The sequence below is a fragment of the Amblyraja radiata genome, chromosome X, assembly GCF_010909765.2.
Source record: "Amblyraja radiata isolate CabotCenter1 chromosome X, sAmbRad1.1.pri, whole genome shotgun sequence".
Classification (NCBI taxonomy): domain Eukaryota; kingdom Metazoa; phylum Chordata; class Chondrichthyes; order Rajiformes; family Rajidae; genus Amblyraja; species Amblyraja radiata.
This window is the reverse complement of record NC_045999.1, coordinates 4,377,693-4,405,135: the sequence shown is the minus strand read 5'-3', so window position 1 is coordinate 4,405,135 and position 27,443 is coordinate 4,377,693. Positions and strand designations below refer to the sequence as shown.

Below are 27,443 nucleotides of genomic sequence, written 5' to 3'. Positions count from 1 at the left end.
CATAGAAAAGCAATAGGGAACAAGATGCTAATTTCCGAGTATGAAAATGGCCATAACTTTTTAAATACTTGAGATATGAAAGTGAATTAGGTGTCAAATTAAACTTCTTTTTATGCTTTATCTGATGGGATAAATTACAGACTTGATTTTTTTAATCTCAAAATTTTGTAACATTGCTATGCTATGGCATCTAAACTGATCCCTGATTTTCCTTTGCATGTAATTGATGTGATTTAAAATAAAAGTAACCATAAATGTATAACTAATAGGGTCATTTGTACATTGCGTGCTCAATTATCTGCGAAATCACCTTTGTAAATACCTCTCCCAATCTCAAATCGGTCATTGACTGCCAAGTAGTGATAACTATAAGCAAATACACAAAATGCTTTTCAGGGATTCTGGTCGCTGGAATCGCATTTCAGCATAATCTTGATCCCCACACCTTCCTTTGTTGTTTCAAAAGCTTTGAGAGCTTCTTCCAAGGGAAAGCGATGTGTGACCAGAGACTTCACATCAATTCTCTTTGAAGCCAACATATCAATTGCCACAGGCCACCTAGGTCAATGGAGAGATTATTTCACCTTGATTATTTTCCATTTATCACACGTACTACAGATTAGCTTCACAATGAAATAACAACAGATACAGAGGGCCTTCAATAAAAGGAAAAAAAAGACTTCCGAAGTATTTCACATTTGGTTTAAGATGGCATCAAGCAAAAGAAAGTTTAGGACAAATGGGTGTTTTCCTAGAATCGTTGTTCATTTAGCCCATGAGCCAATTTTCTTTCAATTCAAATGCAAAGCTGTTGTTAAATTAAAATCTTCTGTTTAAAGATGCCTGTGGCTAGAAGCACATCACTAAGATAACTAGTTAGTCTTGTTCTTCACTCTTACAGTAAATACTTCCTCCTTAAAATCAATCATACAAACATGGATTAAAAACAGAAGTAGGCCACTCGTTTGATTGTAGCAGATCTACTTGTGATCGCAACTCCTGCCTTTCACCCTCTTGCTTACTAATAACATATCCACCTCTGCCTTAAAAAAAATCATAATCCTCCCACCATCACATCCTTCTGACAGTTAACTGATTAGTTTTGGATGCCACACTCTGGTTGTAAAATGTTTATTTTACAGGTTTAATATCATTTACTTGAGTTTGTACTCAGTGTCGCTATTTATGAATCCCAAGATCCCATCTGCTTTCCCAATTTGGCACTTTCAAGGACTTATCCACTTACATACCAGGCCATTGTGCCAATTAGTTCCCTAAGCATTTACTATGAGTATCACTTCACACTTCGACAGTATGTGTTACATTTCTCTGCAACTTGCGTGCTCGTTTTGTTTACTTGCAATCTATTTATCCTGTTTATGATGTTTCCAAGCTGTGTTGTTTACAAATGTAAAAATTGATTCAAACTGCTGCAAAAATATCAATCTGTTTGACAGCTACGGAAGTGAAGCACTCAAGTGAGATGCATATCCAGAGTCACTAATACAGGTTGAGATAGTTAGTCCAAGCATTTGTCCTCACACCACATTGTCCACCATTCTGCAAAAAACAACTGTGGGTCTGTTTCCACACTGTAAAGTCTGATATATTTCAAGATGTGTAAGTTTTTAAGTTAATGGGCTTCTGTAAATTGTCCCTAGTGTGTGGGATGGGATCGCATAAAACTAGTGTGAATCGATGGTCAGCGCAGACTCGGTGGACTGAAGGGCCTGTTTCCATGCTGGATCTCTAAACCTCAGAACAACAAAAAATGATGCACAAACATAACCCAAGCATTAACTCCATCCCTATGTTTCGCCCCATTCCTTCTCTCTTCCTCATTCATTCCACTCTATCAACACACACTTCTGTCCCATTCTCTCTTCTGAACTTCTCTCTCCTGGCTATATTCATCTTTACCCCTCCCTCTGGCGATGTCTAATCCCTTTCATTAGACAGCCTTGATGTAAAACAAACTAAGAGACAAAGGTTAAAAAAAGACACTTGGACAGGAACATGGATCGGAAAGGTCTAAAGATGGGCCAAATGCGGGCAGGTGGGACTAGCGTAGATGTGGCAGCAATGTCAGCATGGGCAAGTTGGGCCGAAGGACCTCTGGTAAGTTCCATGCAAAACTCTAAATGATGAAAGGCGTTTTAAGTCAGATCTAAATTTATTGCAAATAGGGCTAGTGCAAACAATTCTAAGATAGTTACATAACTATTTGTATTAATCTTTTTATTTATCAACTGGAGTTTGTCAGATCAAAAATGCTGAAGAAATTACATATCTGAAACTTTCTTCTGGTTGGCAAATGTAACTATTGGAACATGAAGGACCTCTGGTGAAGTTATGTGAATTAAATGAAGCACAGGAGAATTCTCCACCAGTTCATTGTAAACCTATTGAAACTATGGAATGTATGAATTGTTATTTAGTACTTACGTGTTGCAATATCTGAATACCCCACGGATATCTATCTCCCGAATTCCCGCTTCTAATATTGGAATATTTGCAAAAGGTTTGCCCAAACCAACCAGAACCAAAACGCCGCCAGACTTTGTTGCCTGTGAAAGCAAGCAAAATACACTTGATAAATTAAAATCTTCATTCAACATTTCCAGTAGTCATTAAAATGCGTGCCAAAATTCTTCCAATGTATGCAACTATAATCAAGATGATTAGATAACAGAAAAGTTTATTCAACATACCTTTGTGAAAATCTATTGCAAATCATGCTTTTTAAATTTCTTGTCTAAGGGATACAGAAATATTACAAAATCATCCAACTGTTTCCTCAAACAAAATAATATATTAGATTAAGTAGGAGTGCATCAAATGGATGCAGGATTGTGACTGAAAGAACAAGATGGCTCGTCAATTCTGGGCTAATTATCACGTCAGTGATCCAGGATATACAACGTAGATCAAAAACTTAGTAATTTGGGATATAAATCTGTGTAGATTTAGTAAACTGTGAAGGGTTGGTTATAAAGGAATTACTAGAAGGAAGAAGCTAACTACTTTCTCAGGGTAAAAGGCCAGTAGCATCTACATCTTCAGAATTAATAACAAGCATTCTGATTCAGATTCAGATTCAGAAAACTTTATTGTCTGTCGTAACAGAAAATCTTCTTTGACGTGGCTCAACATACAACCAGGACAATGTACTGATAAGCAGTCATACAACACAGATTTCTGCGAGCACTCACAGTGTGTATAGATCTTAAAAGCATTAAAATAAACGAGCTTTGATGCTGTCATTGGAATGTTATTATTTCCCAGAATATGTTCATGTCATCTTTGCAATCTATATCATGGCATGACCAGTTCTTGTTTGGAAATCTGGTAGGAAATGGCTGAATTGTCATTTTTCAACGTGGCAAGATCATCCCTGAACTCTTGAGGTCAGCAACTGATAGCTTACAAAAGGGGTATGCTGTCCTCAGCTCAGCTGCTAAGCCAGCTAAACAACTGTGTCCACCAAGGTTTCCATATTTTACTTCGGAGTCACGTGATTGACTACGTGAAGAACCCCGCTAGGACGCATGCGTGTCATATCGCTACACGCATTGCTACGAGTCACAGCAGGGGGAACGACGTTCCCCTTAGCGGCAGAATTTGAAAGCCGGGAACAGCAGGTAAGGAGACTCTGCGTTCCTTCCACTTACCTTTTAGATGGAGACATGGACCGGATCCACGAAGGCTGCGGGAACGCTGGTGGGGGAGAACCGGAGAATTGCGGGCAGCCGGCAGCAGCAGCAAACGGCACGCTGATCTCCCGTAATGGGAACAGCTGTGCCCGACTTCGCTCCCGCGCCGGCCCGGCCGGTCGGGAGAGGAGCAGCCGCGAGCGACCAGTGCCCGTGTGCATGGGGGTCGGTTTGAGCGGCTGCAGGAGATACTAAGCAGCCGCGAGCGACCAGTGCCCGTGAGCACCGGGGTCGGTTGGAGCGGCTGCAGCATGACGAGCAGCCGTGAGCGGCCAGTGCCCGTGAGCACCGGGGACGGTTGTAGCGGCTGCAGCATGCAGGATAAAGAGCAGCCGGGAGCGGCCAGTGCCCGAGAGCATTGGAGCCGGTTGGACCGGCTGCAGGAGCAGTACCCCTTGTGGGGCTGCAGAGTGGAAATACTCCAAAGTGGCAAAGCCACAGTGGGCAACTAACAAGCCCACAGCAGTACTCCTTGTGGGGCGGCACAGAGTTTCTCACTCATCAGAGGGGAACACCGAGAGTCAATCCTGGGCTGGCTGCTGGAACTGGAGTAGGAGCAGCCTCAGGAGTAACGGCTTCAGGAGCAGCCGCGATGGCCAGTGATCATGTGCATTGGAGCCGGTTGGGTGCCCGAGAGCATCGGGACCAGCTGGAGCGGCTGTTGGAGCAGGTAAGTGGCAGTTCCATGCGATGGAGACTAGTCACAGAGGGGCAGCTAGTAAGTCCTACAGCAGTACCTCTTCTAGGGCTGCACAGTGTTCTCCCTCATCAGAGGGGAGTATAGGGGGTCAATTTTGGGCTGCACTTGAACAGGGGAGCAGAACATACCCCTAATACACTTAGGGTGCAGATAACCTATGGGAAAACACTTACCATCAGGGAACTGCAAACCTGAATGTTCCCAGTATCAACCAAAACATGGTAGGGCAGGGAATTGAAACGAAATAAAGTTCTAAGTCCTAACAGCGGGACGGGGTCGGTCGCACTATAAACAGAGACATGACACTAGATCACCAGGATGCACTAGCCTTATATGCTAACCTGGAACCTCCCAACCTCCAATATTAAAATTTGGAGGCATCTTATCTTAACAGGGAAAGAACTTCACATAGAGGGAACTCTGGGGCACATTAAGGAACGTCTTAAAAACTACTTCCTGGGAAATGTGCTACCCTCATCAGACTCCGGCACCCCAACGACCACGGAGGATGCCGAAATAGTAACACACCTACTAATAGTAACCAGGGAGATTGGTGGGAGATAACAGATCCATCTGTATGCATAGAATTATTCTACCGACACTTAAAATTCAGAGTTATAAGGGTATACCTTAGAATTATTCATTCCATTATCCTCCAGTTCAGCATGTACCGAACTGAATGTTCATGCTTAACGGGTAAGAATCAACTAAAGCGCATACTGAACTACAGTGCCCATATATTATAGGAGTTATGGAGGACATCCAACACGTATCACAGGAACGAAACATCGTCTGCGGTCCACCGTTAACACAGTTCACATGGCAGTGACTTTGCCGTAAGAAAGGGTACAGCCTTTATGGAAGCTTGCAGGGAACTAAACCATCCATCAGGCTGGTAGTAGAATAATTGGCATTAGGGGCTGTGTGACAGCCACATGATATCGGACCTTTACATAATCATAGTACAGAGCGTAACACGCGTCACTCAAGAAATTATGTGGGGTTCATTCTGACAGACGAATGAAGCAACCAACAGAGGCCACTATGGTACAAAAATGGTGGAACATACATTAGGCATTGGTCCTAACCAAACTCAGTTACCCGTCTATGGAACCACATACTGATGGGCCTTGGATTGGGATGCTACTAATTCCATCTCCAGCTGAGGGGGAGATGGAATGCTCAGGAGGCATCACTACTAACGTTGGGCATATATACCTGGGGAAGTGAGAGCTAGTCATGGCTTTAAGTCATATTGTTTTGGGTTATATCACCAGTATGTTAGTCTACAAATTGACAACACCACCGGGGTAGCATATGTCAACCATATGGGTAGAAACATATCGACACCATTTGACTATCTGGCCAACACTATTTGTGAATTGAATTGAATCCTTTATTGTCAGTCAGACCTTTCGGTCTGAACGAGATGTTGTTGCCTGCAGCCATACATGTAATAATAACAACACACAATAAACACAAATTAACATCCACCACAGTGAGTTCACCAAACACCTCCTCACTGTGATGGAGGCAATAGTCTTAGAGTTACTGTCTCTATTAATCTGGATTAATAGCGTATCCACATAGAGATTGGATATCAGCTTCCAACTACCAGGGAAACTGAATTTAGTGGCAGACAACAGGTCACGCTAAGTCTAAAAACACTGTATGGATGTTGGATAAAATATGTATTGCTGGAACAGCCAGTATGGAACACCAGATAACGACCTATTCACATCCATACTCTTACCAGTTATCAAATTATGTTCTTGGGAGCCAGAACCTGGGGCAGTGGTTCAGATGTATCTTTGCTGATTGGGGGATCCTTTATGCATCCCTCCCTTTGCCTCATGAGTCGGGTATTTAGGAAGAAACTATAGACTCCACGTCTCGAATTTTGATAATACCTGATTGCCCTACGCAACCAGGGGTACTGGTGATATCAACATGGGTCAGAACCATACATCACCATCCATCATAGACCTAACTTACTGGGTCTTCCCGCAACAAGGAGAGTTATCCATGTCACTATTATATATTAACCTATTTATTTAGAGTTGTAAGCACCTCTTCTACACCTGGGACTGACGGACCGAATGCGGAATTATTTCAGCGGGTCACAGACAGTCCACCCAAACATCAGTACTTGGTATCATCTAATAATGGGAAGTACTGTCACAACAATAATCATCACCCACAGATCTATGAACTCCTGGCAAGCCTCCATTACGATGAGAGGCTCAGTCATAGTGCCATCAACTGCGCCAGAAGTGCTCTGTCAACATACCTGTCGAAGGTAGAGAGCGGCATTCTGTTGGGACAAACCCTGGTAAACAAACTCATGAGGGGCATTTTTAAAATTAGTCCCCAAGAACCAGGTACTCCCAAATATGGGATGTGAGCATTGTCCTGACCATGTTAAGAAACTGGTCTCCAGCTACAGCTCTGTTCCTACGGAAACTGACTATGAAAACAGTCATGCTGATGGTCCTGGTCACGCCACAAAGGGTCCAGTCACCACAGAAAATAAGGTTGGACAACATGATTAATTCATCTGGAATTTAAGGTTTACATCAGTATAATAGTTATACAGAACAGACAGGGGTCAACACGCCTAAAAAACAAAACAAAAAAAAAAACAGAATTCAGAGCCTACCCTACTGATGGTCGTCTCTGTATTATAACTCACTTACTATCATACATGAAGTATACTAAGGTCATCAGAGGGAAGAAATGTCACTTTAATTAGCTACTAACAGCCATTCAAAACAGTGACAGTCCAGACCATCTCTAGATGGCTAAAACAAGTCCTAAATAGGCTGGAGTGGACACTAGCATTTCAAATCTCACTCCACCAGGGCTGCAGCTACATTGGCAGCTATGAAGTTGGACGTACCAATGGACCTAATCCTCAAGACAGCAGGATGGTCAACGGAGGAATTTTCCAACGACTTTATAACAAACCAGTCATTGAACCTGGAACATTTGCAGAAACAAATTTAAGTTCTGTACTATAATATACCCATAAATAGGGGCAATAATTGGTGTTAATATTTTTACTGTTGGATTTCAATATCGTATTGATGTCTAAAGATGTTAACTCTATTCTCCCCAAAAATCAAGGCAGATGTGATGCATGGACTCGTTCCACGGCATGAAATCACAGAGCTTTAAAATCTTCACGTAGTCACTCACGTGACTCCGAAGTAAAATAGTAAGATTAAACGAGAACTTACCAGTTTGAAGTTTGATCTTTATTTTATGAGGAGGAACGTTGAGGGACTACGTGCCCTCCGCTCCCACCCTTGATCATAGTCTGAACTGGTATCTGTTGTCTAATCTTACTATGTTTAGTCATTACAGTTATCTGTGATTTCACACCGCTGCTTTGAAGAATGACACGCATGCATCCTAGCGGGGTTCTTCACGTAGTCCCTCAACGTTCCTCCTCATAAAATAAAGATCAAACTTCAAACTGGTAAGTTCTCGTTTAATCTTACTATTTTATATTGCAACCTGACCAAATTAATTGAGATAATTTTCTTTAAAATTACATAGGTAAATTAATACTCAGCTGTACTCACATGAATACCTGCTTGGATACATAATTCTGCCCCAGTGCACTCAATAGATATATCAGGCATTGCTCCACCAAGAGCTTCCTTCACTTTTTGGCTCAGATCCTTGGCACTTGTGTTTTTCTCTACGGCAATGGTGAAATTAGCTCCCATCTGCTTTGCCTTTTTCAGTCGGTTTTGTGACAGATCTGTAATAGAGTAGCGTATTTCCTTTACCAGGGTTACATCTGGGAAAGCCTTACAATGGCAGTATACAGTGCCCTCCATAATGTTTGGGGCAAAGACCCATCATTTATTTATTTGCCTCCGTACTCCACAATTTCAGATTTGTAATAGAAAAAAAAAATCACATGTGGTTAAAGTGCACATTGTCAGATTTCATTAAAGGGTATTTTTATACATTTTGGTTTCACCATGTAGAAATTAATGTTTAAACATAGTCCCCCCATTTCAGGGCACCATAATGCTTGGGACACATGGCTTCACAGGTGTTTGTAATTGCTCAGGTGTGTTTAAATGCCTCCTTAATGCAGGTATAAGAGAGCTCTCAGCACCTAGTCTTTCCTCCAGTCTCAACATGAGGACCAAAGTTGTGCCAATGAAAGTCAAACAAGCCATTATGAGACTGAGAAACAAGAAACAAACTGTTACAGACATCAACCTAACCTTAGACTTATCAAAATCAACTGTTTGGAACATCCTTAAGAAGAAAGAGAGCACTGGTGAGCTTACTAATCGCAAAGGGACTGGCAGGCCAAGGAAGACCTCCACAGCTGATGACAGAAGAATTCTCTCTATAATAAAGAAAAATTCCCAAACACATATCCGACAGATCAGAAACACTCTTCAGGAGTCAGGTGTAGATTTGTCAATGACCACTGTCCGCAGAAGACTTCATGAACAGAAATACAGAGGCTACACTGCAAGATGCAAACCACTGGTTAGCTGCAAATGTATGATGGCCAGGTTACAGTTTGCCAAGAAGTACTTAAAAGAGCAACCACAGTCTGGAAAAAAAGGCTTTGTGGACAGATGAGACAAAGATTAACTTATATCAGAGTGATGGCAAGAACAAATTATGGAGGAGAGAAGGAACTGCCCAAGATCCAAAGCATACTGTAGTGACAGATTTTCATGGCTACTACATACCACATCATCTGTGAAACATGGTGGTGGGGGTTGTTATGGCCTGGGCATGTATGGCTGTTGAAGGTACTGGCTCACTTATCTTCATTGATGATACAACTGCTGATGGTAGTAGCACAATGAATTCTGATATGTATAGGCACATCTATCTGTTCAAACAAATGGCTCAAAACTCATTGGCCGGCGGTTCATTCTACAGCAAGTCAATGATCCCAAACATACTGCTAAAGCAACAAAGGAGTTTTTCCAAAGCTAAAAAAATTCTTGAGTGGCCAAGTCAATCACCCGCTCTGAACCCAATTGAGCATGCCTTTTATATGCTGAAGAGAAAACTGAAGGGGACTAGCCCCCAAACCAAGCATAAGCTAAAGATGGCTGCAATACAGGCCTGGTAGAACATCACCAGAGAAGATACCCAACACAACAACTGGTGATGTTCATGAATCGCAGACTTCAAGCAGTCATTGCATGCAAAGGATATGCAACAAAATACTAAACATGACTACTTTCATTTACATGACATTGCTGTGTCCCAAACATTATGGTGCCCTGTGTATTATAGACTATGTATATAACACTGCTGTAATTTCTACATGGTGAAACCAAAATGTATAAAAATGGCTTTGATTAAAATCTGACAATGTACACTTTAACCACATGTGATTTTTTCCTATTACAAATCTCAAATTGTGGAGTACAGAGGCAAATAAATAAATGATGGGTCTTTGTACCAAACATTATGGAGGGCACTGTATAATCTGCCTTTCAGGACAAATGCAAAATATTTCAGGCTGCAATATTTATGGCTGAATAAAGAAACTTGGAACTGCAGATGCTGGTTTACATAAAAGGACACAGAGTGCTGAAGTAACAGCAGGTCAGGCAGCATCTCTGGAGAATGTGGATAGGTGACATTTTTGGTCGGGACTAGGGAACAGTAGGTTGGAAGGGTTTCGGCCCGAAACGTCGCCTATTTCCTTCGCTCCATAGATGCTGCTGCACCCGCTGAGTTTCTCCAGCATTTTTGTGTACCTTCGATCTTCCAGCATCTGCAGTTTCTTCTTGAACACAATAGATTATGGTTACCTACAACCGGTCAAATTTAATCAGCCTCAAGCACTGCCTCGAGGACATAAAATGTTGGATGCCACAGAACTTCCTCCAACTAAACGAGAGCAAGTCTGAGGTCATCCTACTCGGCATTTACGACCCCATAAAACAATAACAGGCAGCCTTGGAAGCCTAACCTCCTTAGTCAAACCGCACGTCAAAAACTTATGCCGTGATATTTGACTCTGTATTAAAGTTTGCCAAGCAAGTCAACTCTGTGGTAAAAGCTAGTTTCTTCCAGCTTCGTACAATAGCTAAAATCAAACCATTCCTCCAAAGCGACGACCTTGAAAAAAATCATCCACGCATTCATCAGATGTGGGGATGGGGGGGCAGGAAGAAGAAAGGAAGATGCGGAGACAGTGGGCTGTGGGAGAGCTGGGAAGGGGAGGGGAAGGAGGGAGAAAGCAAGGACTACCTGAAATTGGAGAAGTCAATGTTCATACCGCTGGGGTTTAAACTACCCAAGCTTAATATGAGATGCTGCTCCTCCAATTTACGGTGGGCCTCACTCTGGCCATGGAGGAGGCCCAGGACAGAAAGGTCGGATTCGGAATGGGAGGGGGAGTTGAAGTGCTGAGCCACCGGGAGATCAGGTTGGTTATTGCGAATTGAGCGGAGGTGTTGGGCGATATATATGTGTTATGTGTTTTCTCCCACATGTCAAAGTTTAATCAACTACATAAACAATTGTATAGCATAAAAGAACATAGGTTCTGAAAGCACACAATGAGTTAAAAGCATTCTTTTGTCCTAGAATTTCTTGTGTACTTATGACAAATTATGACAAACAACATACCACAGATCAAAATCTGAGATGCTCCCATGGCCTTGCAAACAAGGAGATTCACAAGTCCAATTGTTCCTTAAAACATTAAAAAAAAAGACATGTTAGAAACTCATTTGGCCAGGAGAGGGCGAATTATTAAATTTCTCTCCTTCCAACTTTTTCTATTTGATCTTCCGTTTGTGCACGTCGAGTTGATTGCATTAGTCAAAACAGGGCGGACCACGTGAAGGTTGCAGTCTTCCACCCCCCTTGGCTTCACAATCCACAACTTTTCAAACTCACCTCACATCTTCTTATCTCTGGCCTTTGTTCCAATCTGCCTGTCAAAACCACCCTCGCCTATATCAACCCATTACCCATATCCTGCCTCTTCCCTTGTCAGTTTTCTTTTCCTGCCCCCCTACAATCAGTCTGTGGAAGGGTCTTGACATGTTACCTATCCATGGTCTCGAGAGATGCTGCCTGACCTGCTGAGTTACTCCAGCACTTTGTGTCCTAGGGAATTATTAACATCAACCTGAAACATCTGATCAACATTTCCTGTGAATAATTACGTGACCATCTGATTAGACTGTGGGTTCATGATCTCGACTGGGAACAAAACTCACTATGTTCCCCTGCCTAAAATTGCCATAAACAAAGAAAGAATTACTTCCATTTGATGAATTATAGGAATACGATCTATGTAAAGTTTAGTTTGTATTGATTATGGCCTTCAATACATGTCCACACATGCAAGTAACAATAGATTATATCCCTCCAAAGTAACACACAGTGACAATTTGAGAGGCACCAAATATTCAGTAAAGCAGATAACCAAACATATCTGATTGTGCAAACTAACTCGTACTGGGGTTTCAAAATAAAATTACAAAATTAGATAAGAAAGGAACTGAAACACCAAGAATGTTAATAATCTCTTATGTAATTAATTATACTGGGGCAGCACAGTGCGGGCTAGCGATAGATTTGCTGTCTTACAGTGGCAGAGGAATGGATTGGATCCCAACTACGGGTGCTATATGTATGGAGCTTGTACGTTCTCCTTGCGACCACATGGGTTTCCTCCCACATTCCGAGGACATGCAGGTTTGTAGGTTAATTGGCTTCTGTGAATTATCCCTAGTGTGTAGGATAGAACTAGTGTACGGGTGATCATTAGTCGGTGTGGGCTGAAGGGCCTGTTTCCATGCTATATCTCTAAACTAAACTAAAACAATTAACTGCTTACCTGCTCCTAATATAAAAACTTTGCTACCAATTGTTACTCCTCCTCTGCGGCAGGTATGAATAGCAACGGAAAGAGGTTCAACTAAGGCACCTTCTTCAAAGCTCACAGAATCAGGGAGCCTGAAATGAGCAAACATAAAAGTTTCCTGTCAAAAGATGACCATGATTGAAACAGAGCAATAGATAATAGGTGCAGGAGTAGGCCATTCGGCCCTTTGAGCCAGCACCGCCATTCAATGTGATCATGTGCTTCATTCAATAAGTATCTAGACCAGATCGTTGGACAGACCTCATATATCCTGGATGGAAAATTGCACACTGAACTCACTATCTCAACTCTAATAGGTGTTTCTGTGATTGGACACCAATTTCTGAAATACAACATTAACCTCAATTTCTCCATGGTTTTAACGCAAAGTGGGTTTTAAAATAATTGACGTGGATGAACTCAAATTGTTCCACACTATATCCCATCCACCATGACCTTGTTTATTCACTTCATTTATTTAGCTCTTTGCTCATCTCATAATCTGGTGTTATCTCCCTGAAGCATTTCTGCATCTTCTTCTCAATTCTGCTTTGCATCATCAGCAAATATGGAAATACAGCACAGGGGACATTGGTATAGATTGTGAAAACCTAGGCCTCCAGTGCCAAACCCTGTGACACCACAATGAACAAAGCCTCCCAATCCACAATTGGACACATTCTTTCCTACTCTGTTTTCTGTCTGTTAACCAACCTTCAACTCAGATCATCAGCACAATTTCCCTCCCCTTTGCAATCCAATCCAATTTTGTGTTATATTTTGTGTGACACGATTAAAAGGTCTACTGAAAGTCCAAATACACCACATGAAATGGTTCACCCTGAACTTTTCTACTTGTTCCAACCTCAGAATATTCCAACCGAAATGTCAAACATGATTTTGTTTTCATAAATTTATACGATCTATTCCTGTTTTCTAAATGCTCATCTAAATAATGTGAGATGGGTAAAGTTGAAAGATGTGAGGGCAAATTTTCCTTAACACACAGGTGGTGGGTGCCTGGAACAGAGTTCCGGGGTGGTTGTGGAAGCAGACAAGATAGAGGCATTCAGAGGGTCATAAGTGATAGGAGGAGAATTAGGCCATTCGGCCCATCAAGTCTACTCCATCATTCAATCATCTCTCCCTACTATCCTCCTGCCTTTTCCCCATGAGGCTTTTAGGAAGGCATAAGAATACGCAGGCAGATGAGATTAGTTTGTCGGCATGATGTTCGACCAAGAAATTGTGAGCTGAACGGCCTGATCCTTCTCTATGTTCTATACCAAGATTCTCTCTACTGCTCATATCATGCTAACCAGTTTCATCTTTACCTTACTTTCTTAAAAAGTGGGGTTACATTCCTATATGGAGGGGCTATTTTCAAACATATGGAATCTTAGAAAATGACAGCGTTGCCATAGCCATCTCATTCAAAGCCCCTATGATGCAAGTCAGCATTTAACATGGGGCCACAAGTGGTAAATCCACACATAATTCCCTGGTGGTCTGTAAAAAAAAAATGGGCAACGGTTTTCTTTCAGCGTCCATTTGAAATTAGTCAGAGATTTTTTTATATTTTTTTAAAGTGGAAAATGTGGTATGGGCGGAGAAAGAAAAGTCAACGACTCCATTGTTACAAGTTTTGTCTGGGATTATAAGAATCATAGAATAAGTAAAAAACATTTATGTAAATCAAAGATAAATGGAGGTCTGGCTTTGCCAAATTTCTTATTTTATTTTTGGGCAGTCCATATTAAAAACATGAATTTTTGGCTGGAAGAAATGGACCAACAACCAGATTGGCTAATGATGGAAAAGGAAGACTGTATACCTTTTGAAATTGGACCGATCATATTTGCCCCCACAAAACAGCACAAAAAAACCTATAAAGAAAACCCCATAATACATAGTGGAATACGAATTTGGAAACAAATAAAAAAAGATTTAAAATTGAATAATATACCACTCTGCCTTCCCATTGTAAATAATCCTTTGTTCAAATCATCCTTTATGGACAAAGGTTTCACACAATGGAAAAATCATGGAATCAAAAATATAGGACATCTTTATGGGAAAGGTACTTTTCTTTCATTTCAAGAGTTACAACTGAATTATGGATTGCACTCAAATAATTTTTTCAGATATCTACAAATTAGAGATTATGTTAAATCTAATACACAAGTTTACAGGAATAGGGAATCAGAAATTCTTGATGAGTGTCTGAACAAGCATCCTAATACTGAAAAACTAATAGCTTATATTTATAACACCCTACTAAATAACGAGGTACCACCGACCGAACTACATAGATACAAATGGGAAATTGAAATAGGTCATCCTATCACGAAAGATATGTGGGACGAAAGTTTACAACAAATACATCAATGTTCATTAAATGCCAGACATATTTTAATACAATTCAAGGTCTTACATAGACTACACTTCTCTAAAATAAAACTAAATAGAATCTTCCCACAAATCTCTCCTATTTGTGATAAATGTCTACATTTAGAGGCTAATTTAACACATACTTTTGCAAACTGTATAAAACTTAAACATTTCTGGACAGATATTTTTGAAATAACTTCAAAAGTTATTAATACAAAACTGGACCCAGACACAAAATTAATAATACTTGGAATATCAGAACAAAGCTTAACACTCACAACAAACCAAAGAAACTTCCTCAATTACAGTATAATAACCGGAAAAAAATTAATATTAAAATTTTGGAAAGGCCCTACAACCCCCACAATCAAAATGTGGATTACGGAAATGTCGGAGACCCTATACTTAGAAAGAATTAGACTTGTCTTAATGGACAAACAAGATCTTTTCCATAAAATTTGGGCTCCATTCATTAACTATCTGAAGGGATAGACTGGCACAGCACGAGGACCCAGCTGAAACTTGAACTCAGGAACAGATGAAAAACTATACTCTATACTTTATAACCTACGAACCTATCTCCATTGATGTATCACAGGTAACCCATTCCACCTCCCTTGTTTTTCTGTTGTGTTTTTTTTTTGCTTTCTTTTTTATTTGTAACTTTCTACCCTCTCTTTTTCTCGCTTTCTATAAAAAATAAAAATACTAGAAGCAGAAGTAATTGATAATGGAAAATTTTAATAATGTATGACTGATGTATATGAAAAGTTTTTTTTTTCTACTATAATATGTAACTACATTGTATAATATGTCTACTTCTAATAAATAAATAAATAAATAAATAAAAAAAAAATAAAAAATAAAAAATAAAAGTCAACTACAGGTTGACCAGCATTGAAACAAAGTTTAGTTGTGTAGAAAGTGGCCTGGTGTAGAGAACAAAACAGATTAGAGATTGATTGGAAACTGAGATATATTACATGGCATGGTTAATTATTAACTTAATAGGCCTGTTGAAAGGAAGGTGCTTAAGATATGTCTAGAGGAGATGATTAAAATCTAAAATGCCAGGAGAGGAGAAAGAAAATGTGATTGCTGGAAATATGAGATAGGAGATGGAAATGGATGATTATCTAAGATTGTTGAACTTGACAGTTAATGTGCCAGTTTGAAAGACGACGTGATATTCCTCAAGCTTGCACAGACCTACATATAGTGGAGGGGAAACCACTGGTGAATGAAAAGGAAGATACATCAGAAGCACCGAGTAGAAAGTAGCATATTCAGAACAGATATTCATCTCCCACCTCACAGTCTTCGATAATTTACACTGCTGTAATGAGGTTGCACACAAGCTCCAGAAATAGTACGCAATCTTGGAACTTGCCACATTATACTGGAAAACATGCTGGTTCATACTGCAATTCATGCTGCTGCCTTACAGTTGTAGAGATCCAGGTTTAATCTGGGCCACTGATGCTGAGTGCTTGCAGTTTGAACAGAGAGAGATAAAAACACTGACTTCCTGGAATCCACCCTCTCCCAAACCTTGTTTTGTCTGAAGAAGGGTTCCGGCCCGAAGCGTTACCTATCTCCTTCGCTCCATAGATGCTGCTGCACCCACTGAGTTTCTCCAGCATTTTTGTCTACCTTGTTTTTGTTATGTATGCTTTACTCACTTTTTCTGCAAATTAATACTTTGTATGATTTCTAACTTTTCCAACTTCTGAATAAAGGACATCAACCCATGATATAAGCTGCTTCAATCTCCACAGATGCTGCCTAACCCTTTGAGCATTTCCAACACATTTTCTATTTGAGATTTGCAGCATAAGCACTATTTTGTGTTAGTCTTTTCATGGAATGATGTCAAGCACAATTATATCCTGTTTCCTCAATAATCTGAATAACCAGTTTGGAAATTTATTCCACAAATCTCATTTCATGATCACATTAATCATTGGGTAACATTACATGCGTAGGCAGTAGGAATCCTGAATGCAGTCCAAATTTTTTTTTAAAGATCTATCGTTTATTCAGGACACATCATCTCAGGTAGCTTTGAAAACATAATTACATTAAACTCAGATATGCGTGCAAGGTGCACTCTTTTAAGAAGAGCACAATAAAAGCTGATCATTCAAACCTGAATTCCCATTTCCTTATTACTTGCTGGGATAAATAAGCATTCGATCAGATTAAAATTTTAGATTTGCAAAAGATTACAGTATTCACACATGGGAGTGGTTGAACATTCCATCCCACTGAGTGAATCTGCCAGGATCATTTCTCAACGTAAAACTCACTTGTAGCAATAGTTGGCATTATGCAAATTGTATTGGCAAAGTTGCCCATCATCAGGAGGAGTTGCAGAGAAAAAAACTGACGGGGAGAGGTTGTACCGTCCAGTTCTGCAAAACTCATCATTTTCCCTTGGGACCCCCGGTTCAATTGCAACTCTGTCACCTGTAGTAGAGATAATGCTGGATCACATAATGTAAACACATCAATATAGCGATATACCGTGTGAATCATACCCTGAGCAAATTATCTCTAAAGATAGACACAAAAAGCTGGAGACACAGCAAGCTTCTCTGGAGAGATGGAATGGGCGACATTTCGGGTCGAGGCCCTTTTTCAGACTGGAGAAGGGTCTCGACCCGAAACGTCACCCATTCCTACTCTCCAGAGATGCTGCCTGTCCCGCTGAGTTACTCCAGCTTTTTGTGTCTATCTTCACACACATTGGCATCTGCCAAGTCATAATAATACTTATTGGATTAGTGACTGACCTGGTTTAAGATGTTGGACTCCAGATCCCAGTTTAAACACAGTTCCTGAGGCTTCATGCCCCAGGACCATTGGTTTTCTCAGAATAAAATCTCCAATTCCTCCATTTTGCCAAAAATGGACATCAGAGCCACAGATCCCGACTGAATGCATTTTCAGCAAGACTTCTGAAAGGACCGCATAATTATCAACAATTAAAATCTCGGAAATCCTGTATATCAACATTGGCCCCAGTTAGAGACGTCATGGCAACTCCGTAGAAACGATTTGTCAAAATAAAGAACTTTAATGTTAGATTTTGAGGAGAAAACACTCACACGACGTTAAAACAAAAGTCTTTGTCACAATACAGTAAAACACAATTGAAAGAATGCTGATGTTGTAGCCCCAGAGGCTGTAAATAATACAGAATTAAGTAAACCAACTCACCATTTAAAAGGACCATTGATTCGGATCCAATCAGGTTTCCAACTCTGCCACAGAACTGAAACATCTCTTATCAATGTCACTAATGACATTCTTTGTGATTGCGACACAGATTATCTATTCCTTCTCATCCTCTTGGCCAGTCTGAAGCTTTTTACATCTAACAACATCATTCCTAACTGTTGTCTAATTGGGTGGGAAGACGTTCATTTGGTTCCATTTGTGTTTCTCTTAACCTACTCAACTTTCTCTTCCAACACTGTTATCTCTGCTAATCCTCTCTCTCAAAAGAAAATACAGTATCATTGTCCATAAGTAAGCTGATGGCATCCAGCTTAACCTCACCAGTCTGAAGAAGGGTTTCGGCCCGAAACGTCGCCTATTTCCTTCGCTCCATAGATGCTGCTGCACCCGCTGAGTTTCCCCAGCAATTTTGTGTACCTAACCTCATCATTATATCTTTTGAGTTTTCACTTATACCCAATTATCAGGCTGAGAGAAGTTCCCTAGTCATTGCCCGTGCATCTGAATAAAGCAGTTACAAACTTGCCAAAATATAAAACTGCTAGAGAAGATTATTAGCACATATCCATGGAATAAGCAAGAGCCCTAATGGCCAAACCATCTCTCAACTATGTATCTGCATCAATTCTACTGCTGCAGCTCCAGTCCAAAGCTTTAATACCTTGAGACATCCCTTGTCCGATCTACTTCTAGTTAGCTTTGATCTTATTGCTTCCAAACTATGATATCCAAAACTATTGGTGTTGTGCTCTAGGTCCTATTTACCTATGCTGTGGTTTCAAATCCCTGTACACTCTTTATCACCCTCAGGCATGTAAACCTCAAGGAAGTCTGTTCTTTCCAAATCTGATGAGTGGCCATATTTCTGGTTGCATAAGATTTGGAATTTCCTCATCAACTTATTTGCATCTTGGCCTTTCATTCCTTCTTTTATGCACTCCTTAAAACATACCCATGACTATGTTTCTGGCTATCTACCCCAATATCTTCTCTTGTGGCTTTGAGTCAGATTTTGTTTGATAATATTCACGCTAATTGAAGGCGTTGTACAAATAATGGTCACTTTTTGTTGAAAAGGCTTGAAATCTTTTTCTGGTTGACACAGATAGAGGCAGTCATGTAGAAACTGTTGAAACCAACCCATGAGATTGGCAGTAAAAGCTGTGAAAAGATTGGTCTTTCGAAGAAAATAATTAGAAACAATTTATTTCCAAGTTAAATAAGGTGAAGCTTGTGATAGTGAAGCTTAACATATTCTTTACCATGTGTTCAAAAAGGCTCAATGTTCAAAAATATTCTTTACCATGTTGTGCAAAGGCAAGATGTACATTTTGAGCTACAAATTTAATTGCCTACGTTTATCTAAGTCTTAGAAATGAATCATCTTAATAATGCCTACATCAGACCACATACAGTGTAAGGGTTTAATCAAAGGAGCAATTCACAAAACTATCCATGGGTGTTAGGAGGAGGAGGAGCCATCTTGGTGTGTAGGGGATATGGTCTTTTAATGTGGGGGGGTAGGTGTAACTTTATTTCTAGGTCCCTACCTGGTCGGTGTGGCAGCCTTTTCTCCGGGCTGCCCGTCGACCCGTCCTCGTGGCCTACCTGCGGGCTTGGAGCGCCGTTTCCTGGCGGGGACCGCCCAGCACCTCGGCCTCGGCGGCGGCACAGCGTTGGAGCGCTGGAGCGGAGCGGAGTGGAGCGGGCGATGCCTTGCCTGGGTCGCCGCGCTGGAGCTCTGGCGAGCTGGACCGCCGAGAGCAACATCTCCGGGCTGCGGGTCTGCGGAGCGGAGAGGCGGCAGTGCGGAGAGTCGGCGCCGACTTTATCATCGGGAGCCTGGGAGCTCCAAACCGGCGCGGCCTTGTCGGCTTCGGCAGCCGCGGGCTCCAACCAGGAAGCGGCCGTTCCAGGTGGCCCAGCCGCCGAAAGGACTCTCCCGACGCCGGGGCAAGACCACCCGGTTAGAACGGCCAGGGACATCGGGCCTCCGTAGAGGCAATTGCGGTGGTCTCAATAGGCCTGACTTTGGGGTGAACATGGGATGGGGACTCGACATTGTGCCTTCCTCCACAGTGTTATCCACTGTGGGGGGATGATTTTTTTGTCTAATTGTAGTCCTGTAGGTCTGTGTCCAAGATGGCTGCTGTGAAGAGAGAGTGGACGCTGGCGCGCTTTGGCTGCCGCTGCTCTCTCTTCACACTGTGTTTTTGATTTTCTGTTTTTTGGATTGAATTCTGTTTTTAATTTGTGTCTCTGTGATGTATTTTTTACTTGTTCTATTCCGATTATATGTTTTTATTCCGATTACTATGTAAGGAGTCCTTGAGATGTCTGAAAGGCGCCCATTAAATAAAATTTATTATTATTATTATTATACAAATTTATATTGGTGCCATTTTAGTATAGCATAATCCTTCAGTCAAATAGTAAGTTCATTTTAAACGATTTTTTAAAACAATTTTAACATTTTGATAAATACAGAAGTTGCCGAGTTTCTTTCTCAAGAAAATGTGATTAGAAGTAATTTTGTTCCTACTAGTCATAAAATGCACTGATACAAAAGATTGAATGTCACAGTACTGCATTTTCAAATTTAACTATACATGGCTGCAGTCCTGATTGATTGTTTTAATAGTTTCATTGCATTGGAATTCCATCAGAATAAACCTTTCGAAAAAAGCTTCACCCCTCATATTAGATTTAGATTTCTCAATAGATAGTAAAATGTTTTGCTCAAAAATGAAAAAAATTCTCAGGATTACATTATCTAACAGGGAGTTTTACTTAAAAGCGGAAAATGCTGGAAATGCTCAGCTGGCCATGCAACGTAACTGGAGGGAGGTTATTTATTGGGAGGTTAGAACTGGATGATGATACAGATGAAAAGCTTTTGGGCACAGACAGAACCAGAATTGTCAAGTTTTAACTCCACAGTTATTGCTTAGTCTGCCGTGTAACTCTAGTGCTTTCAATTTTTATTTCAGATTCAGTAATTTAGCTGGATTTAGAATTTAGTCACGAACTAGACGTCTATATTATAGCCCAAAATTTAATGTATACTTATTTTAAGTTTCAGTGACAAGTATATGAATTATTAAGGCATGAAAGACTTACCGTTAGGACCTGGTTCTAGAATTGGTCGATTTTCCTGTGAATAAAACAAGGATGGAGAGCGTACTTGAGAAAGGTTTGAACCATGTTGGTTGTCTCAAATATTATAACCTCTAATTTAAGTCACAACTAAAGTGGAATGATAAGCAGGAGTACAGGGCACCCATATTTATTTATTTGAAACTTTAAGGCAATTAAGAATTACCTCCATATTGTGATTAGGATATGGTTCTAGTCTTTTGGATTTTGAGCCGAGTGAAATGAATGTTGTTATTCATTTGTATTTCATCTTGCAATTAAGTCCATTAATTTGAATGTTTCAATATCACCTTGCAAGCTATAAAATCTGTACATTTTGGTGCTCATAGGCATGTAGGAGAGAATGAATTACAGCAAATTTTACAGGGGCGGGGTGTTGGGATTGATATGTCTTCACTGAGACTAGCAACGGCTTAATGGGCAGTAAGGAAACAGAAGTTGCATACACGACTCTTTCCATTGTGCTTTCACAGACTACAGGGTACTAGCAAGAGGTATTATTTTCTAGCTCTTTTTTCCTTCACTTTTAATTGCAACAAAGGATTTAACTTCCAACATAATTTCTGGTAAAATGTTCTGTTTCTTAACAACTTCCTATGAGACATTTTTCTTAAACCCTTACTTTGTTCTTTAGATGATGCCTTTTAATTCTGTTCTAATTCATCAAAACCTTTCAGAAATTAGAACACACATTAGAGATAGCCAGAACTCCCCTTAACCTTCTAACAATTGCCAAACCTTTGGTGTGTCCCATTTGAACAAAATGTCAGGGTCATGTGAAGACTTATAGAAGTTATTTTTGCTCTACCATTCCACGCCCCAACAGTTTGCAGAGCCAGCATTCATCTTATGTCAATTCTTGAATTTTACAATTTTGTAGACCCTAATTTACAATTAAAAAATTCTCCAGCACTGTCTAACAAACGTACAACTTTAAACATGTTAATGATCACCAAACTCGGTAACCTGGGCATCGATCCCTCCCTCTGCAACTGGATACTGGACTTTCTAACCAACAGACCACAGTCTGTTAGGTTAGACAAGCACACCTCTTCAACCCTCACCCTGAACACCAGCGTTCCACAGGGCTGTGTGCTGAGCCCCCTCCTCTACTCCCTCTTCACCTATGACTGCACACCTGTACATGGTACTAACACCATCATCAAGTATGCAGATGATACAACGGTGATTGGCCTCATCAGCAACAACGATGAGTCGGCCTACAGGGAGGAGGTCCAGCACTTAGTAGCATGGTGCGCTGACAACAACCTGGTCCTTAACTCCAAGAAGACCAAGGAGCTCATTGTAGACTTCAGGAAGTCCAGGGGCGGCACGCACACCCCCATCCACATTAACGGGACGGAGGTGGAACGTGTTTCTAGCTTCAGGTTCCTGGGTGTTAACATCTCCGATGACCTCTCTTGGACCCACAATACCTCAACTCTGATCAAGAAGGCTCACCAGCGTCTCTTCTTCCTGAGGAGACTGAAGAAGGTCCACCTGTCTCCTCAGATCCTGGTGAACTTCTACCGCTGCACCATCAAGAGCATCCTTACCAACTGTATCACAGTATGGTATGGCAACTGCTCTGTCTCCGACCGGAAGGCATTGCAGAGGGTGGTGAAAATTGCCCAACGCATCACCGGTTCCTCGCTCCCCTCCATTGAGTCTGTCCAAAGCAAGCGTTGTCTGCGGAGGGCGCTCAGCATCGCCAAGGACTGCTCTCACCCCAACCATGGACTGTTTACCCTCCTACCATCCGGGAGGCGCTACAGGTCTCTCCGTTGCCGGACCAGCAGGTCCAGGAACAGCTTCTTCCCGGCGGCTGTCACTCTACTCAACAACGTACCTCGGTGACTGCCAATCACCCCCCCCCCCCCGGACACTCCTCCCACCGGAAAAACACTATGTCTGTATATATGCTAATGTAAATAATTTATTCAAATCATATGCTATGTCGCTCTTCCAGGGAGATGCTAAATGCATTTCGTTGTCTCTGTACTGTACACGGACAATGACAATTAAAGTTGAATCTGATCTGAATCTGAATCTAATCTAACCCTTTGTATGTAGCATATTAGATAGGATAAAGTATTAAGTACTACAAAATTATTAATGGTACCGAGAACTAATAAGTATTTGTAGTAAGTGTGTTTTGATATTCTTTTAATTAATTCTTTAATATCTTGACAACAAAAGATCTCTTTTTTTTACCTGAGTTTTGACATCTAATCGCAGTCATGACAAATATTTACAAAGTTAATGTGTGAACATGTTCTAAGAACAAGTGGGATCATTTATGAAGCTTGTTGCACAGGCCAAACATGTGATAGTTATACTGCCAAATTTTATTTCAGCTAAAAATCAAAGAACCGTGTACAGACCATTTCCCCGCCACTGTTCTAATAAACGACACCTCTTCTCATGTATGTCTAATATCCAACATCCATTCCGAAGTGTTTAATATTAAATGTAGCTGAACACGCTATCCTTCACTTTTCAATTTTAAAGTAACATGGTTAGAATTTGATAACTTTATTAATTATCTTTCTTGATTAGTACTGATGTCAGAGGTTATGGGGAGAAGGCAGGAGAATGGGGTTAGGAATGAGAGTCTTGATTGAATGGTGGAGTAGACTTCATGGGCCGAATGGCCTAATTCTACTCCTATCACTTATGGCCTTAATGTTCTAGTAATTACCAAAATAAAATAAAACCCTCTAATATTTATGTCAAATTTAGAATGTTACAAGATTGATCATATATTATCAATGAGGAAAAAGTTCAATTATATGCTGCCTCTGTATTTTTCGTCCCCCTCCCACCAAAGGTGGTATTTTTCGTCCCCCTCCCCCGGACACTTATTATCACTTATTATTATTTATTTAAATCATTTGCTATGTCGCTCTTCCAGGGAGATGCTAAATGCATTTCGTTGTCTCTGTACTGTACACTGACAATGACAATTAAAATTGAATCTGAATCTGAATCTGAAAAATCAGTACTTTTATTCATCTCACTTTCTGTAGTTCTTAAGGCATAAAATGAAATAAGAGATATAAATTAGTTACCAGTCTCAGATCATTCTTTTCATAGAGCACCACAGACAGGTTTTCATGCTGCGCCATCTTCAATCCTGCAGATTAAAAATGTTTGTCGTTCACTTGTACCCTCAGCCAATGACCGATTCTAAATGAGTCCAAAGGCTCTTTTATTACTAACCGTGTCCTTGAGCTGAAGCCCAAAATGTGTGCTTTTGGCAAATAGAAACATTTAAATAATCTTACACAAGAACGAAGGGTAATAGGAATTTAGAAGCATTTCACCAATTACAGAGATCTGTGCACAAGTTATAAATAATGGACTAAAACAATGAGTGAGGCCTGAACTAAATTAAAAATACTATGATCAAATGAACTCCTTTCCATCTTCTCATTTTCTTTTGCCCACATTCACAGAGGCATAGAGCCATGCAGCATGGAAACAAACCCTTCAGCCCAACTCATCTATGCAGACCTAGATTCCCCATCTAAACTAATCCCATTTGGCTCTTATCCCTCTAAACCTATGTACCTCAATTGTTCATAGGTTTCCTTTTTAAAACACAACTTCTGCAAAACACAAACTGTTGGAGTAACCCAGCGGGTCAGGCAGCATCTGTGGATGAAATAGATAAGTGATGTTTCGGGTCAGGGCCCTTCTTCAGACTGAAATTCCCTCATTCATTCTTTCCACAGATGCTGAATTACTCCAGCACTTTGTGTTTCGCTCAAGATTCCAGCATCTGCATGTTCTTGTATCTTTGCTTTGATCTCTTTACCAAAATCAAGCCAAGCCATTTCAAATGTATGCAAGGCAAAGAGTGAAACTATTTTCACTGTTTGAAAATGCAACAGTGCCAGTTTTACAACTTCAGTCTTGCCAAAATCATATGATGCCACACCCTGTTTGGAATGTCTGAAACACTGGTTCCCAAACCACACGCATCACCCTATATCAGAGAGTTTTATTTACTGTTCTCCATTCTCCACCATAATCATTGCATTGAATAGAATACATCTGATTTTATAATTGCATTGCCTTTTAGATTCACTACAAATCCACATTTTAAATAAAATCTAGTTTCTAAAATTAAAATGTGCCCAACCCCTTGTTATTTCTCCTCTAAGTTTTATTTCACGTATATTCGCCTCTAAATATCTTGTACTTTAGCTACAAATCTGTCAATTGCTCTGAGACAACTGCAGGAGATTGTCACATCTCTGGTTTGGAAACAACTATTGGTGTTTACACATGGTGTTTACTTTAGTTTAGAGCTACACGGTTGCTTCGGGCCACCGAGTCCATGGCATGCAACAATCACCCGTACGCTAGTTCATTACGACACACTAGGGACAATTTACAGAAGCCAATTAACCTATAAATCTGCGCGTCTTTGGGATGTGGGAGGAAACCGGAGCATCCGGACGAAACCCACGCGGTCACAGGGGGAACATACAAACTTTGTACAGACAGCACCCGTAGTCAGAATTGATCCCTGGTCTCCGCCACTGTAAGGCACCAACTCTACTGCTGCGCCACCCCTTTATTAGAAACATAGAAAATAGGTGCAGGAGGAGGCCATTCGGCCCTTCGAGCCTGCACCTCCATTCATTGTGATCATGGCTGATCGTCCCCTATCAATAACCCGTGCCTGCCTTCTCCCCATATCCCTTGATTCAACTAACCCCTAGAGCTCTATCTAACTCTCTCTTAAATCCATCCAGTGACTTGGCCTCCACTGCCCTCTGTGGCAGGGAATTCCATACATTCACACCTCTCTGGGTGAAAAGGTTTTTTCTCACCTCAGTCTTAAATGACCTCCCCTGTATTCTAAGACTGTGGCCCCTGGTTCTGGACTCACCGAACATTGGGAACATTTTGCCTGCATCTAGCTTGTCCAGTCCTTTTATAATTTTATATGTTTCTATAAGATCCCCCTCATCCTTCTAAACTCCAGTGAGGTGTATTCAAGGTTATTCAAGATGTATTATGTATCAAGTCAAAAATACACTTGTTGGTATTCAACAGTTTAAATCAACATTCAGATATGTACAAACTGTATTTATAGCAATGTCAATTGTTGGCTGTGGGATAGATGATACCGAGTAAGACAGAGACTGAACAGGATCAGCAGGACTCCAGTGGAACTAGAATGCCAACTAGGGTGGGGAAGAAACCTCTGCCTTGGATTATCGATGATTTTTGGATATCTTCCATTCATTCGCTCCACATCTCTTGTTTCCCCTGACTCAGTCTGAAGAAAAGTCTCAACCCGAAACGTCGCCTATTCCTTTTCTCCAGAGATGACACCTGACCCGCTGACTTACTCCAGCTGTCTGTGTCCCTCTTGGCTGCATTTAAGTTTCAGATGCTTGCCTGTTGCGTTCGGTTGCATCAGTAAACTGAACAAGTGGAAGGAAGTGCACACACACACACAGAGACACACACACACACACACACACACACACACACATAGAGACACACACACACACACACACACAGAGACACACACACACACACACAGAGACACACACACACACAGAGACACACACACACACACACACACAGAGAGACACACACACACACACACAGCTCTGAGACAACTGCAGGAGATTGTCACATCTCTGGTTTGGAAACAACTATTGGTGTTTACACATGGTGTTTACTTTAGTCTAGAGATACAACGTTGCTTCGGGCCACCGAGTCAATGGTATCCAACAATCACCGGTAGGCTAGTTCTTTACGACACACCAGGGATCTCAGACAGACGCACACACACACAGACACAGACACAGACACAGACAGACACAGACAGACACACACACACACACACACACACACACACACACACACACACACACAGACACAGACACAGACAGACACACACACACAGACACAGACAGACACACACACACACACACACAGACACACACACACACAGACACACACACACACACACACACACACACACAGACACACACACAGACACACACACACACACACAGACACAGACACAGACACAGACACAGACACACACACACACACACACACACACACACAGACACAGACACAGACACAGACACACACACAGACACACACACACACACACACACACACAGACACACACACACACACACAGACACAGACACAGACACACACACACACACACACAGACACACACACACACACACAGACACACACACACACACACACACAGACACAGACACAGACACACACACACACACACACACAGACACACACACACAGACACAGACAGACACACACACACAGACACACACACAGACACACACAC

The 27,443-nt window shown here is 41.1% G+C and overlaps 1 protein-coding gene across 2 annotated transcripts in view; it reads right to left on the bottom strand.

The window, feature by feature from the left end:
* LOC116968281 (sorbitol dehydrogenase-like) overlaps positions 1-27,443 on the bottom strand; it is a 30,616-nt gene that overhangs the window by 2,516 nt on the left and 657 nt on the right. The window contains exons 1-11 of one of the 2 annotated variants that reach the window (XM_033014994.1): positions 24,160-24,224; positions 21,053-21,086; positions 18,355-19,109; positions 17,912-18,248; positions 17,485-17,649; positions 16,999-17,158; positions 12,272-12,390; positions 11,050-11,115; positions 8,001-8,182; positions 2,446-2,567; positions 186-558 (exon numbers count right to left, since the gene is read on the bottom strand). In XM_033014994.1, the coding sequence (XP_032870885.1) occupies positions 393-558; positions 2,446-2,567; positions 8,001-8,182; positions 11,050-11,115; positions 12,272-12,390; positions 16,999-17,158; positions 17,485-17,649; positions 17,912-17,975 (1,044 nt within the window). In that variant the 5' untranslated portion in view covers positions 17,976-18,248; positions 18,355-19,109; positions 21,053-21,086; positions 24,160-24,224 and the 3' untranslated portion in view covers positions 186-392. Of the gene's footprint in view, positions 1-185; positions 559-2,445; positions 2,568-8,000; positions 8,183-11,049; positions 11,116-12,271; positions 12,391-16,998; positions 17,159-17,484; positions 17,650-17,911; positions 18,249-18,354; positions 19,110-21,052; positions 21,087-24,159; positions 24,225-27,443 lie in introns of those variants that run through there. The other variant, XM_033014993.1, reaches the window with a different exon arrangement.